This window comes from Denticeps clupeoides, chromosome 5 (genome assembly GCF_900700375.1).
Source record: "Denticeps clupeoides chromosome 5, fDenClu1.1, whole genome shotgun sequence".
In the NCBI taxonomy this organism is placed as follows: domain Eukaryota; kingdom Metazoa; phylum Chordata; class Actinopteri; order Clupeiformes; family Denticipitidae; genus Denticeps; species Denticeps clupeoides.
In genome coordinates, this window is record NC_041711.1 from 28801552 (window position 1) to 28816613 (window position 15062).

A 15062-nucleotide genomic window follows, 5' to 3' on the forward strand; every position below is an offset into this window, starting at 1 on the left:
AGAATCAGGATAGATTGACAGGTGAACAGCACTTATGGTGAACACAATCAAGGTGATCTGTTAATGACAAGGCAGGATGTGGGCGAGAAGCTACAGTTCCTGTCACTACAGAGCCTGCATGACACAAACAGGAACTTGTTACTTGTTTAAAAAAATTGGAAAAAAAAAATCCTGTTGCCTCAGACATTAGATATTGTATATTTATATCTTCAGTCTCAATTGTCAGTATCGGCGATGTGACTAAGAAGTACTCCAGACATTTTTCAACTTTTTTATTCTCTCTCCGCAGAGCTACACTCTGTTCTCTGTTTTCTGAATGCAATTAAACATTAGATGCAAAAATAACTCTGTGGCAAAGGAGCCCTGACCCTACTTGACTCTCCACAATGTCTTTAAAACCACAACTCATTAGTGTGTTAGACAAATTGGCTTCTGTTAAGAACTTTTCCTTTTAAATAGCACTAACTAGAATGGAAAAAAAGCCAGACACTTAACAAAATATAATTATTTACCAGTTTAGGTGTAGGATTGTACCCCAGGACATAAGATCATTCTCTGAAATATAAAATTCATAAGGATAATTTATATTCTGCAGCACTATACAAGTCTATTCATATAATAATAATAACGTTCTCTTCTTGTAAATAGATTGAGAGCTGATTGAGAGAAAGATTCAAATAAGATTGTTTTAACTATTTGGTTCTTGTGTGGTTAACTTGGCACAATTCTCTTTGTAATTTAGTCTTGTTTCACCTCGAATCATCACTAAAAATAACTCAGTTGTAATTGCTAGGCTGATAGGATGTTTTTAGGAATCACCTCTACAATGCACTCTTTATCTTGGACAAGGGTTCCATACACTCAGATTTGTGGGAAAAGCCTCATGATCCATTTTTATCAGTAGGATATTAGCAGTTGATCGGTAGCTAAAACTAGAAATATTGTGTATGATTAAAATCAAGGTAGCTTTGCAAATATTTGTTGTACAACAGCAGAGTAATTGAGAGTATAGCTGAATGAGAGAAGGTAAAATGACAGGGTCTTAGCAGCTGTCACTCTTCTCTTAAAAGGGGCCTTTCAGAGCTAATGTCTTGTGTATTGAGCAGGAACCGACTTAAGAGACCAATAATGGCTATGACTGAGCTCTGGTTCCTTCTTGTCCTGATGCTATTGTTTGCTACAACCGTGCACTAGAAATTGCTGTTTTGTCATCAGTCTCTGAGCGCGGCACCATCCCAGAGAATACAGAACGCAGTGCAGTAAACTAAGCGAAACTGGTGGCACATTTGTAATGTCAGTTGGACTGATGATGGTGATGCATCTAAACTTCACAACTTTAGAAGTTCTGCAGTGGGCTGGTGGTGTGCGCTGGGTGAGTCCCCACCTTACACCTAATGTCACCCTGATATGGATATGGGTAATGACTAGTGCATGAGTGCATGTGAGAATTTAAATCTTTTTTTAAATCTAAAGACATTCACATTTTTTTACAGAACATTTTTGCTTGATAAAAAATATCATAAGGATATCAATGGGGCAGTAAATGAAATCCTGGAAATTCATCTTGGATTTCAAGGCCTCTGCAGGGCATGTTTACAGTTTACAGTATATTGCCCATCAACCTGTGATTTAATAAAAAAGAAGTCTCATAGAATACATGTAGTTTAATATTTTATCTTCTAGCAACTTTCCAATCTCAAGGAAAAATAAAAAATGTCTTAGGATCTTTTTGTGTCATGTTAAGTAAACCGCATAAAAAGGTAAATTGCATGTCCTCTATGGATTTAAACAATGAAGTACAGCATTCTTCCAAGAAAATTTAATTGTCCTTGTCTGTCCCCAAAGAGAAATTACAGAACTGGATGCAGAAAAAAAAAGAGAGACAGAATTGTTCCTGCCTAATGGTTCCCCGCCTTTGCACTACCAGCTTCTATTAAAGTTGTGATTAAAAATAGAAAGCCGCAGTAGGGTTTGTCTCTGGTTGATGGAGGTAAAATTTTCTCAGTAGGCCACTCAGTATCATGCGCACTGATGACATTTGAGGGACTCGACTGCTTAATGCTTGTTCTGCTCCCTGTGGTCCCTCCATTATGGGTCTGATAAAGGTCCATTGATCCCATATGGGGTGTTGATGAAAATTGATTTTGGCTTGTTGTTTTTTGCTATTTGTTCTTGCCGTGCGCTCTCACTTTCTCCTGGCGCATGAGCGGCTTGTAAAACAGCCAAACAGCTCACCACGAGGAAGACATAGATCTTGGTTCATTTCGTCCGTGGCGCATAGTCCCGCATGTTGCTGTTGTGAGGTTGGGCAGGCATCTCAGTCACTCATAAACGTTAACACTCAGTGCTGCAGAAATTTGCTCACTGCGTATTCATCAAAGCACCATTTAAAGCTCTGTGACACACACCGCGAGAGCGCTGGAAATGGGTACGATATGCTAATATCTGCACAGCTGAAATGTCAGCCTGAAATCAAGACAAATGTGTCATTTCTTTTAAAAGTACAATCAATCACCCATTTTAAAGTGACCTTATTTGTGTTGAAGGTGTGAAAACCTCTCTTGTGGTGACAGAATCCACCTGTGGTCGCTGTTCGGAGCTCATGAATTTTAAATAAGCTGGTATAAAATGGTGTCTGTCTTGACCTATTTCTGGGAAACTGGCACAATATATATTTATTTCATACCGAGACTGAGCGCAGTCAAGGAATGTTCATTTGAGTCATTTCATGAATCCTCGCCCTAACGACTGGAGTCTCGTTCTGCTCAGGTGAGACTGTAGATAAGAAGCTCTGTCGTGACACCCTGCTCCCCCTGCCGGCTGCCTGCGAGGTGCCCTGCCCCAGAGACTGCACCATCAGCCCCTGGACGGCCTGGACCTCCTGTTCCCAGACCTGCTCCAGCAAGACAGTAGAAGGCAAGCAGATGAGGACCCGCTCCATCCTGGCCTATAATGCCGGAGAAGGTGAGAATGATACCTGTAAACGGTCATCCTTGTTCCTGTTTGTTTGTTGGATGGAATTTTATACCAGTGTATTTTGTTCCTACAGTTACATCTATGGTAGTGGCATGGATTACGGTGATGGAGGGTAATGTTTTTAGCACTAGATTAGAGATTTTAGCAAAGTAATAGTCAATGTTAGGACGTAGCAATGAAGAAAGTAGAGGTTGAAAACATTGTTGTACACTGGTGTTTAATATGATTTCTTAACACTACTGTTTCCACACACTTATTTGGCAAACTGTTACAAAGTTAATGTATAATAATAATTTTTTTTAGCTCAAACAATGTTATTTGTGCTGTTCTAACAACCACACTGGCATATTTACTCTTCCATATGCTGAAAACAATGATAATACACATAAACTGTACAATTCAATTTAGAATTGTGTAGTAATACTGTGTACATTTAAACAGAAGAAGATTACAGGCCCTGGAAAGTCACTGGAACAATACAGTCACGTTATTTATCTAAGATTGATATTCTAAATGACTGTTTTCATTATGCAACTGCCACATCTGATCATTTCTCCATTTCCCTCCAGTTTGTTGACTTTTTTGTTCCCCAAATGGTTTCTAATCCCTGTTCCGACGTGCGGTAGCTCTAGTTGTATTAATTGCTCCGTTTGCTTATCTAAGCCGCAATACATCTCTGTTTTCAAGGTCTTACACAGCTTCCCAAGTTCCCACCACTTCTTGGTACAGTTTTTTTTTCTTCTTCTGTCATGTATGTGTGCTGTGTTGGCCATCCTAGAAGGTGTGTGTGATATTTCTATAGAGAGGTGTAGACTGTGCATCTATAGATGATCGTTTGACATGCTGCTTTATTTATCACCTCACACTTATTCAAGTAAAATTGGAGTGCAGAAACCATGGTAGGTAGGTCACCAGGACCTACCTACTAGTCAATTTTGACAAGACTTGGCTGCTGCAGATTATCTCATATTGTGCCCCTTTACAGCCTTTTCCAGTATGTCTTATGTTATGAATTATTGATTCTTGTCAAAGCGCATAAGCACAACATTTCCAGGGGTGTCCTCCATATGGCCGTCTGTAGCATGGGGTAGAACAACAGGGAGTCTCTGTGTCTGAACACTGGATTTGTGGGTTAGCCGGGTTCTGGGTTTAGTTGCATCAGGATGAGATTTTCACTCTGGGGTCTTTGGCTACGAGCGCCCTCCTGTTCCCCTCATTAAAAGTGGGCTTGTTTTCTTCTCAGGATGAGAGAGGTTCGAATCACCGGCCCACTGAGCCTTTCCATTATCCCCCAAAACCTGTAAATGTCAGCAATTATTCTGAGAGCCAAAGGCCTTGAGCACGCTTTATCGACTGTCTGACTCTTTCGAGATGTGCCACATTGGTGCTGACGGCTGAGCATTTCATCTGCATCAATCCCAAGCAGGATTTAAGGTGCCGACGTGGTAAAACTCGATATGAAGACTAAATACAATATTTGACATCAGAGGACACAATTGATGCAATTCTTATGCAGGAGAGTCCATTACTCTCACAGCCAGCTGTAAACGGTGTGTATGTGCGTGAATAATTAATTCATTCCCCTTCCATTACTTGGATAATTTATCTTACTGTATAGGAATTAGTAGCTTTACTTTTTTGTTGGATCACTTTGGAATCGCTTTTATTGTCACACCACTTGTCACTAATACACAGGCACAGTACAGTGTAGGGCAAACGAAATGATGCACAATGTAAATTAGGTCTTTCACAATTAACTTGACAAAAATAAATTCAAAATACTTTTATGCAAGTATTCCTGCTGTGATTTGTTTACTTCCTGTGTGGGGTCTGACCGATGACACGGACTTGTCGATCCTGAAATTAAGATGTAGACAGACAGTCAAGTCGCTTTGCTAGGCACATTTAGATAATTTTTCGATTGGAGCCACACACCTGCCAAGGTGCTCGAACACGGGAGCAGCGTGCTTTCATCTGGACGCATCTGGAAATCATCCTGTGCAAAGCGTGGTGAGTGTATACCAAACGAGTTTGTGTGTGTAATTGTTCTCGCAGGAGGAGTGCTGTGTCCCAACAGCAGTATGTTGCAGGAGATGAGGAGCTGTAACGAGAACCCCTGCACCGTCTACCACTGGCAGACCGGCCCCTGGGGCCCATGCATGGAAGAGCCCTCTGCAGCCGGCAGCAACGCCAGCACTCGGGTGTCCTGCTCCATGGGCGTACAGACGCGCAAGGTCATCTGCGTCCGGGTGAACGTGGGACAGGTGCCTCCAAAGAAGTAAGCGGGCCCTTTGATCCCAGCGGCGGGAAGCAAACTCTCCCGCTAAACGCTCAAGCCGAGGAGCGAATCTGACAGTTGGCGGGAAGAGATAAGTTTAGCACAGGCTGTAGTCTGTGGTGGGCGTCTGATTGACTGACAAACGTGATAGAGAGAGAGGGAGAGAGGGGGAGAGGGGGAGAGGACGGCCAGACGCAAGGCCTATCTTTCCACTGCAGACAGCAAGGCTGGAGGAAATAAATATGGAATCACACACAAACATGGTAATTATCTCAGTCATTTTTAGACTCTGTAATTTTCTACTGATGATAATGGTAGTAATTAAGTGGGCCTGATTTCTTAATGCAATTAAATCACCCTAAGACGACCCTCCATGCCTCTCAGATTCTACAGACAGAGCCCAGGGCTGCTCCCCCAGCATGACAAAGAATCGGCTTCCATGAATTACACAAGGCGCAACTGATTTTTTCTAACCCACACGGATGTTTAGTTTTCATATGTGCAAACATTGCGTTGACCCTTTAAAACCCAATTAATGCTCAGCTCCCGCTCCCCAGTTCAGTGAAATTGCTTTAATGTTCTCGGCAGCCCCAACAAGTGCCTTTTTGTGTGTGTGTGTAGAGAAGCGGCCTAGAGTGGAGAGGAACACTTGCTCCATACCATCTAGACACAAACACACTGTATGCTGCTTAAATTGTGCAGCATGTCACTGTGTACCTGCCTCTGAGCAGCGAGGTGCTGTCACTTACCGTGTCGATGTCAGCCTCGGAGACTCGTCAGACAGCCGCATCTCACCCTCGGGCTTGAGACCTCAGCTGCTCCCACGTGGATATTTTGGTCCCCGTTTGAATAATGAGTGGAACCTGCTACCATAGCAGCTGAGCTCATAGCTTGGTTTTGATCGCGACGTTTCTAATCTGAACAACGTGCGAACGTGCCGTTATCTTGTGAACTTTTACGCTTTGCCAGATAATTTCTGAAAAGTGTGGTGATGTTTCGCTGATTGTATACAGCGACCTTAATCCCTTGTCAGCACCTCTAACACATAATGAAACACAGGGTATTTAATGGAGCACATAGTATGGTACATCTGTTGCCCTGGAAACAAATTTAATGATCCCCATCCGGACTAACTCCGAGAGCGCAACGTGTTTTTCTGCTCATCATCATTTATGACATTTAGAGTTAAAATATAATGGCAGGCTGGGAAATTGGCTTGGCTGACATGGGTAATCGTAACTCTGCTACTAGCTTTTTAATTGCAGCAGCATTTGTTCACCCCAAACGATGAACACTTCCTGAGCAAAATGCCCTCTGATAGAGACCATGGTCCCGCATAATGTAATTGAATTTAACTCCTTTTAATTTGCACAATCAGACCCTTTCGTTTGTTGCCATTTTTCTTTGTGGTCACATATGTACCTGTGTTACTTCAAATGCCCAAACTCTTCTTAATTGTTACGGGCACTACTTTGCATGAGAGGCATAAACGTACTGAAAACCGAGAGAGAGTAAACAAGTCATTTGTCTTGATCCAAGCCGAGCACATTGTCTACAGGCCCTGCAGGGTGAAAGCTGCTGCAGCCTGGCCAAGGATTTGTTTCAGTCTGAGGGATTTACCATTTCCACTGGTATTAAAAATAAATCTGTCCTTATGCAGCAGCTGACTTATTACATTGTGGCCATCCAGTCCCCAATGCCTCCCCCCACTCTGAGACATGATACTAATGAATACCGGTGTCCCAGAACACACCACTCCACTCCTCCGCATTAAAACTGACCCTGATCATCCACTGCGTCTTCTCCGGTTGGACAAGGAAATTGAGCCTTGTAAAACCCGAGAGAATATGTCCAAAAATCAGATTACTGGACGTCTTTCAGCCTAACAGTTTGTCCTCGTCTGTTTGGCTGAATTCTGCGAAGGAAAGCAGGTGCTTAAATGTAGCCGGGGATTAACCGTGACCCCTGCTTACCCTCTTTGTTCATTAAAGGAAGTGATGCTTGGCTTTAGCGATAACAGAGAAGACTATTTTATACAGTATAAAGTAATATGAAAGAGGATGTTTTGCCCTCTCCAGAGTGTCAAATGCTTTGTGCCTCTTTTGTCCAAATGACATGCTTATGTTAAGCCTTTTAATTGATCCAATTGCCTTAATGGAGGTTTAGGATAAAGTGAAAGATCACTGGCATTTTAGACCGTTGCTGGGTAACCATGCTGAACTGTCGCTCTTTTCTTAAAGACAGTGGGAAATGTTTGACCTCATAAATGTGTGACAAATCTGTAAAACCTGACATTTGAATTAGAGTAATGTTTCTAGTGATGCTGTATGTGTGTGAGAGTTTATCTATCTTTACGTGTGTCTAAAATGTGACTAAACTTAAATATATGTTAATGCTAGATACCACTTGGTGTTTGCACTAGGTAATTTGCATAAATTCAACTGAAACTAGTTTTGCATTATAGCAAGTTTTAGTCATAAAAATGTATTACAATTAATCTATATTAGTCCAGATTAAATAATTGCAATCTGCTTGTTGTCACATTCGAAGGTGTCCAGAAAGTCCTCGCCCAGAGACCATGCGGCCATGCCTGCTGCCATGCAAAAAGGACTGCATAGTCACTCCATTCAGTGAATGGTCTGAGTGCTTGGCGAACTGTGAATCAGGTACAGCAGTTCATTTTCCCATGTCTGTGTAATTCCACAGACACAATTAACTGCCAAACAGGGCTTCACCCAAGGCATTTAGGGCATGAGAAAAGGTATAGTGTAGTAAAGAAGTGCTTGCAAGGGAATCAAGCTAGAACCAGTTATTGGCAGCTGTGAAGAGACACACTAATGAATGTCACAGTAAAAGGTTTATTCCTTTTGGACCTGCCGTGAATAGATCAAGTCACGCTCAGCCTCCAACCATTACCATTCAACATTTGTGATTAATAGTACAACTTGCAGTTCCTGTCTCGTATTTCAGATTTATCTTGGGAGGGGCTTATATATAGACATCAGCTGAGCTGATTTGCAAATACATTTGTAAGACAGCAAAATATTCTAGTGTGTAAGGTCAATGAGTAAAATGAAATGTTTCTCCAGGTCTAATATGAACAATTTTTAAAGGCACATTAAAAAGTTGTTTTCCTGAACCACATCTGACGGCATTTGTATTTCAAGGTGGGAGCATACCAACAAACAAGCAGTCCCGGAAACGCATTGTCATACAGATGCCCTCCAATGGAGGTCAGGAGTGCCCTGAGGTTGTGAATGAGGAGAGAGACTGTGAATCTCCTGCAGTGTGCCCTGGATACAGGTAAATCAGCCAGCCCTATAAAGCAGGCAGGTTTTTCAGCTTATTATACTTGTTGAATCATTAGTCCCAAATCTCATTCCACTTTTATATGTAAAATTTTTAACACTGACACTCACCAAACTGCCAAGTTGCTGAACTGTTTATTGCAGATACTGCATGCTGCAACAGTACTGTTACTAGTTTTTGGATTTGTGCTGATCACAACTGTTAACTTTGACAACCGTGATATGGTGTGGATTGTGAGATTATTGTTGCTTTAAAAAAGACCACTCTACAGAACAGATGCATGAAAGCATGCAGAAAACTCACCACACTTATAAGAAATTGTAGGGTGGTAGTAGCCTAGTGGGTAACACACTATGAAAACAGAAGACCCAGGTTCAAATGCCACTTACTACCATTGTGTCCCTGAGCAAGACACTTAACCCTAAGTCAACCCTTGTTGACAAGAGTATTGACCATTAGATCTGGTGTAGATGTGTTTGGTAGGGTTGGGTGCAGATAGCCAATTCTAAACAAGAGAAAAAGTGAATGGATATTTAGTGCAGGAAAAACACAAATTTTTTTGCTCTCTCTAGAAATGTGGCTTCATGTCTCAGAATTGCGTATGTCATTGCATTTGCTTCAAATAAGGTACCAGTAACCAAAAGACCACAAGTCCCTTGTCCAAAAAAAGGTGCCAAAAATGTGCCGAATGCACTCCAACTCAAATTTAACACCATCTGCAGCAGCAGGAGGTATAAAATTGTTCACTGTCCAACCAAGGCTCTGAAGTCCTTTTACACCAACATTTTGCTTTTACTGTATACCTCTTTTATTCAGGCACTGCAGAAGGAAGATTATGTATTTACCTTATAAAATGTTTTATTATGTTACCATTTTAAAACATAGATTAACAAAAACGGAATAACGTTCTAAACCAGTCAGTAGTATCCAATTGGAAATGACATCTGTTTTGCCTATTCTTGCACTGTTAGGTGGAAAACCCACAAGTGGCGCAGGTGTCAACTAGTCCCATGGCACATTCGCCAGGACAGCCCAGGCTCTCAGGAGACATGTGGGCCTGGACTACAGACAAGAGGTAAGCCATAGGTGTAATTTGCAGGTCCAGCCAATATAACCTACATTCATTCCTACATGCCTGATTGCACTACTGAATTTCTTACACAAAAACAGTGTTCTACCATTTACGGCATTTTATTGTAAGTAAAAAAAAAAAGTTTAGAAATCATTTAGAAAATGTGCTTTGTAAGTGGTGAACTGTAGTTGCTTTGCCATTCCATAAATGTGACCCATCATCCCCCACACGGTAACCTTCCCCAATGTTAGAGCCAAAGTTATGCACTTGGTTCGAGCATGGTTTCTGTAATCCCAATAGCTCTATAGATCCACGTATAAGAGGATTTTTATCCCAATTTGACCCGAATGCACAGGATGCACACTGACTGGAGTTTAAAAGGGAATGGATTTCAAGTAGATTTTTTATAGCCTGAGGACAGCATCTTGATGCAGAGATAAATTCCAGAAATATATTTAAGCAGCTGTGAAGTGAACAGAGTTAAAACATGAAGATTTTTCAGTCAGTTGCTAACGTTGCTTTGATGTACTGGTATGGTTCCCCAGGCTACGTATGGGAGAAACAGAGAACATTGTTCTCCCCTGGCTGGTAACCTTAGCTAATTTTTGTCATTGTTCATCTTGAAATTATTTCAGGGGGTTCAGGAGTACTACATGAACAGACAAAGCCTTTGTCAGCAAGTACATTAATTTGATCACGCCCAGTTCACCCTCATTTATGATTCGATAGCTAGCGACAGGAGATGAAGACATCATTGTGCTGGTTAGATGGTATTTGGCATTGTCATGTCTCACGGCCATCATCTATCATAGTCCAGTGTCCCTGGAAGTGACAGTTGGCACTGGCCTCAGGACCAGTGCAGCTTAACCAAGGTGACTCTGTATCTGACCAGCTTAAGTCAATGGGCAGCCACAAATAGACTCTCGGTCACCAAGGGAACTACATCCAAACACACACAAAAAAACACGTGAAATCAGTTCGGTTTGTGATACATTATCATCCGCAGTACATCAGTATTCAGCTCATTATTGCATGAAGCAGACTCTTTGATAGGGTCAATGAGTATCTGCAGCATCTGCTTCTCCTCATTCCAATTAATCCTGCCCTGAGGTCAAACACTGCAAACGCTTCTGAGCATGTTTCATTTTTAAAACTAGGAGGTTTAAGCACAAATTTCCTGATCTATCAAAGAGAATTTTAAAGTGTAATTTGAATGGTTATATTAATTCAGAAACATTCTCCAAAATTCATACTGTACTTCACTTTCAATTTTCCTTTGTCCAGTGTGATCACGCTGGCATCCTGGATTTGTCCTGTAATCTCGTTTATGGCTTACCCTATCATTGCCTGTGATCCGCAGCGGTTTCCTGTCGACAGCTAGATGGCACAATGGTAGACGTCACTCAGTGTCTGAAGTTTGCCAGCTCCATGCCACCCATAACTCAGCTGTGCCAGCTTCCATGCCAGGATGACTGCCAGCTCACCAACTGGTCCAAATTCTCTCCATGTACGTCTGACTGTGTGGGGGTGAGGACCAGGAGGAGGGCACTCGTGGGTGAGTAGGCTTGTCTCTCTTAGATGCCAGTGACGAACACACAGGGTGACCCATTAGCCTGGATCTGAAAATATTTCTGCAGAGCCATTCTGTTCACATTGGTCATTTTGTTTTATGTGACCCCACATCCACATTTTATACTTGGTAATTTATAACAGGGGTAAAAACTGATTTTTTATAGCCACTCTCCCCAATACAGCTGTTTGGTACTGTGCAGTAAACGCACCCTTGAGGCTTTATTGATATTTAAAGCTTATCGTGATCTGCAAACTGCACTGAACAAAATGTTTATTCCTTATTGTGTGTACAAGCACCTACACCTGAACATTCCTGTTTGTTATCACGACTATCAAGGTTGGTACGAATGTCCTCTAATAATCTCCTTGAGAGCCTTTAACCCTCCTCGTCCTCCCTCCCTGATTACAGGAAAGAGCAAGAAGAGGGACAAGTGCAAGAACAGCCAGTTGTTTCCACTGAGCGAGACGCAGTACTGTCCCTGTGACAAGTACAACGCCCAGCCTGTGGGGAACTGGTCTGATTGCATCCTGCCCGAGGACAGGAGTGCCGAAAGCCCAGTGGGCATGAAGGTCCTGGGCGAAGCCAAGGCATGCGGTCAAGGTTATCGTTACCAGGCCATGGTGTGCTATGATCAGGACAATCGTCTGGTGGAGACATTGCGCTGCAACAGCCATGGTGGGTGTCCAGATTGGGTTTGTAAAGTCTTTCATGTGCTTCAGATTAGTTCCACATCATCATGTTCCCATGTCAAGAGGTTGAAGCCAATCCCTAGAGAGCATGAGGGCAGACTTTGTAATTGCATCAGATGCTGCTCAGTTGACTTTGACCTTTCGACCTCCCTGCACAATGCTTATCTCCAGCACAAATCCTTTTTTCCTAACAGCCTGGCACATTCCACTGGGCTTGGGCTAAAGAAAGGTGACTTTATTCACAGTAACTACTATGGGCAGCATGTGTTTTTACTAAGATATACCTTACTGTTCAGCTGCAATGCTGCATTATTCAGCTGAATTCAAAATCCCGAATTCACTGTGCTTTGGCCCTTTATACTCATATAAGGGTTCAAAGCTTGCCAGAGGGCTCTCAGAGGACCCAGGTCCTTTAATCATATTGTTTTCAAGGGCAGCTGCACTAAAGATGGTTGTATGTGCATTACGCAGACACTTAATTCCCCTTGAGTGAATGAAGCACCGTCTAAACCCTGTTTGATGTCATAACCATCATAATATTAATGTTTGTTTTCTGGCATTGTTCTTTTGCCCCTTAATCACACCAGTATTTTACTGGAATATACAGACCCATGGTGTCCAGTATCAGGGTGATTTATGGGGTGTGGTGCACCCCAGAAAGGACAGAGTTATTTTTGCCTGTACTACACTGTCTCATTTGTTCTTCAAGCCATAATGCAATATTTAAATGTCTGTCATATACAGCGGGTAAAATAAGTCTTGAACATTTCACCTGTAAATATATTTAATATATATTTCTTCTAAAGATGCTGATAACATGAAATTCTCGTTTCATGTTAACATGGTCTTGGCTCATTTTTCCACAAAGACAGTTTTCCAATCCCGAAGATTCTGTGGAATTCTGAGCTTTTCAGGTCTTTCTGGTCTTTGGCTCTTGGACAACTCTTCTAATAATTATTTTCACAGTTTTTCACTCGTTTCTGTCTGAAAATTTTGCAACAAGCACCTGTATATTTTGGCTGTTAACTAACCATACCAACTAACCAAACTATGTCTACAATTTCCATATTTGCTCAATTTTGGTATTCATTGATTAGTTACTTGTTATTTCATAGTGAATATGTATATCATAATATTAACAGACCAGCCACACATTGCTTACAATACCGGCATTCGTGGTTGATTGAGGCACAGATTCCAATTGGCTCCTCTAGAAGTTTTCTGCAGCACAGAAGTTTTCTGTGGCAAAATACAGCACTGTGAAAAATGTGTCATGTTGCTCAAGCCTCTACTTCCACCTGAACAATTTTGCAGTGTTCAGTTGACTGCAGATGGAATTCAGTGGCAACACAGTGATGGACATTGGTCTTTCAACCATTTGTTGACCAGATGGGTTAGCTTTGTGTCCATGGACATGGTGCTCAAGTTTATTAGACTTGGGCACCATGACCATGACAGCTATTGTCCTTCCCTGTACTATTTTTATTCGGTACTTTACTGAACACCTCATAGGCCCTGCTGGAGATGGATATGTTCCAAACCTGTCCCCTGGTCACTATAATTTGGCACTGGTCAAAGTTACTCAGATTCTTGCACTTTTGCCCAATTTTCCTGCTTCCAACACACCAGCCAGAAGCCTGACTATTCAACTTGCTGTCTAATATATACTTTTTTACTGGAACACTATGCCAATGTTTGCTTGTTATCAATGTTATGCTGACTTGTGAAAAAGTTGTAGAGCATGTTGTTCATATTTAATTTTGAGGCACCTGAATAAAGGCTCCATCCTGTCTGTCATATGTATGCTTTAGGCATTATTGGCCTGCACTGGCTGTGTGAAACAGATCTACTGGTCATCTACAACATTCTGTATCTTGTGTTTTTCCTCTGTTCTCTTGGTTTTTTTATGATTCTCTGTCTTGATATTGCCCTCTGTGTCCTCTAGGGCTTCCTCTCGTCAGTGCCCTTCTCTTCACCTTTAGCATTCTCAACCCTTTTCTCCATCCATTTTTTCCATTCTTCCTCTCTCCCTCAGGCACTCCTATTTGCCCCACCCCTCTGCCATCATTAGGGTTAATCTTAATAGTTCATCTTAATGGGAAGCCCTGCCCGACACAATGCTTCAGTCAGAAAGTCAGCCTGTTCTCTTATCTGCTGGTTTTGTTTAGACATCAAGGGAGATGGACATGCTATGTGCTATAATGTTAATGCTGAATGCATAAGGCTATCCAAAAAATGAAGTTTCACAAGTTCTTAACACCATTACTGTTGCCATAGTATATTGATTTATATAATTTAACATTAGAGGAGATACATTCAGGGTACGTCATGGATGTGCACAGATTTGTTTCCATTAAAGTGTTTGCGGTTAAAACACACTCAGGGTGGATAACTGGGATTGTGCACTTGCCACTCCGCCATCCTCACTCATCTCCTCCTTTTCCAGCAGAGCACCCATGGTGAGTGCCTGTCTCTGACAGGAGGTGGGTGTTAGTGAAGGAATGGGGTCAGGGAAGGGGGTGGGGGGGTGGGGATTGTTGGGCAGGCTTGCTCAGGGATTGGAGGCTGTCTGGGACTTACGCTGCAAGCTCTGCTGATGGCAGAAGTAGGTGATTGCATGTTCACACTGGAGGACAGAAGGGGGCTGAATAGAGTGACCCATGCCTTCAAGAAACAACTTGTCCCTTGCAAGTGTACATGTCCCCTGCGGAAGCGTGTAGCGGCATGTGGTGTCGTTGTGAATAGCTTGTCTTTTGCTGCAGTGCAAAATTGTGTTGCATGGGTACATTAATCACATGTGCTACCGACATGTGCAAGAGCAGGCAGGCTGACAAGCCCACACTGGAGCAGACTCTTAATTGCTTAGATTTTTCAATTATGGCAATCATCAAGGGGCTCTTAAAGAAGCCATTCATATCGCTGTTTTTTGTCAACCTATTACAAACATTACATGCCATACTTAAACTATCAGTAAGATCTGTGTCACTATGTACACGCTGACTTTAATCATTAGAGCACTGATAAATTAAAATATTTCATGTATACTAAGGAACATCGCTTATGGGTCAAAAGGTCAGACACGGGTATGGCTGAGAAATCCATTTTCAATATTGTAGAAGTGAATCAATTATGAACAGAGATGTTCCCTTTTCTTGGTATTGATCC

General features: G+C 42.0%; 1 protein-coding gene across 8 annotated transcripts in view; it reads left to right on the forward strand.

Annotated features, from left to right (window-relative positions):
- Positions 1-15062, forward strand: part of thsd7ab (thrombospondin, type I, domain containing 7Ab) — a 68623-nt gene that overhangs the window by 33103 nt on the left and 20458 nt on the right. For 5 of the 8 annotated variants that reach the window (XM_028979391.1, XM_028979389.1, XM_028979392.1 and 2 more), the window contains exons 8-16: positions 2770-2964; positions 3050-3088; positions 3664-3699; positions 5032-5254; positions 7805-7920; positions 8422-8557; positions 9535-9638; positions 10996-11190; positions 11617-11883. In XM_028979391.1, the coding sequence (XP_028835224.1) occupies positions 2770-2964; positions 3050-3088; positions 3664-3699; positions 5032-5254; positions 7805-7920; positions 8422-8557; positions 9535-9638; positions 10996-11190; positions 11617-11883 (1311 nt within the window). The remainder of the gene's footprint in view (positions 1-2769; positions 2965-3049; positions 3089-3663; positions 3700-5031; positions 5255-7804; positions 7921-8421; positions 8558-9534; positions 9639-10995; positions 11191-11616; positions 11884-15062) is intronic. The other 3 variants (XM_028979395.1, XM_028979393.1, XM_028979396.1) reach the window with 1 other exon arrangement.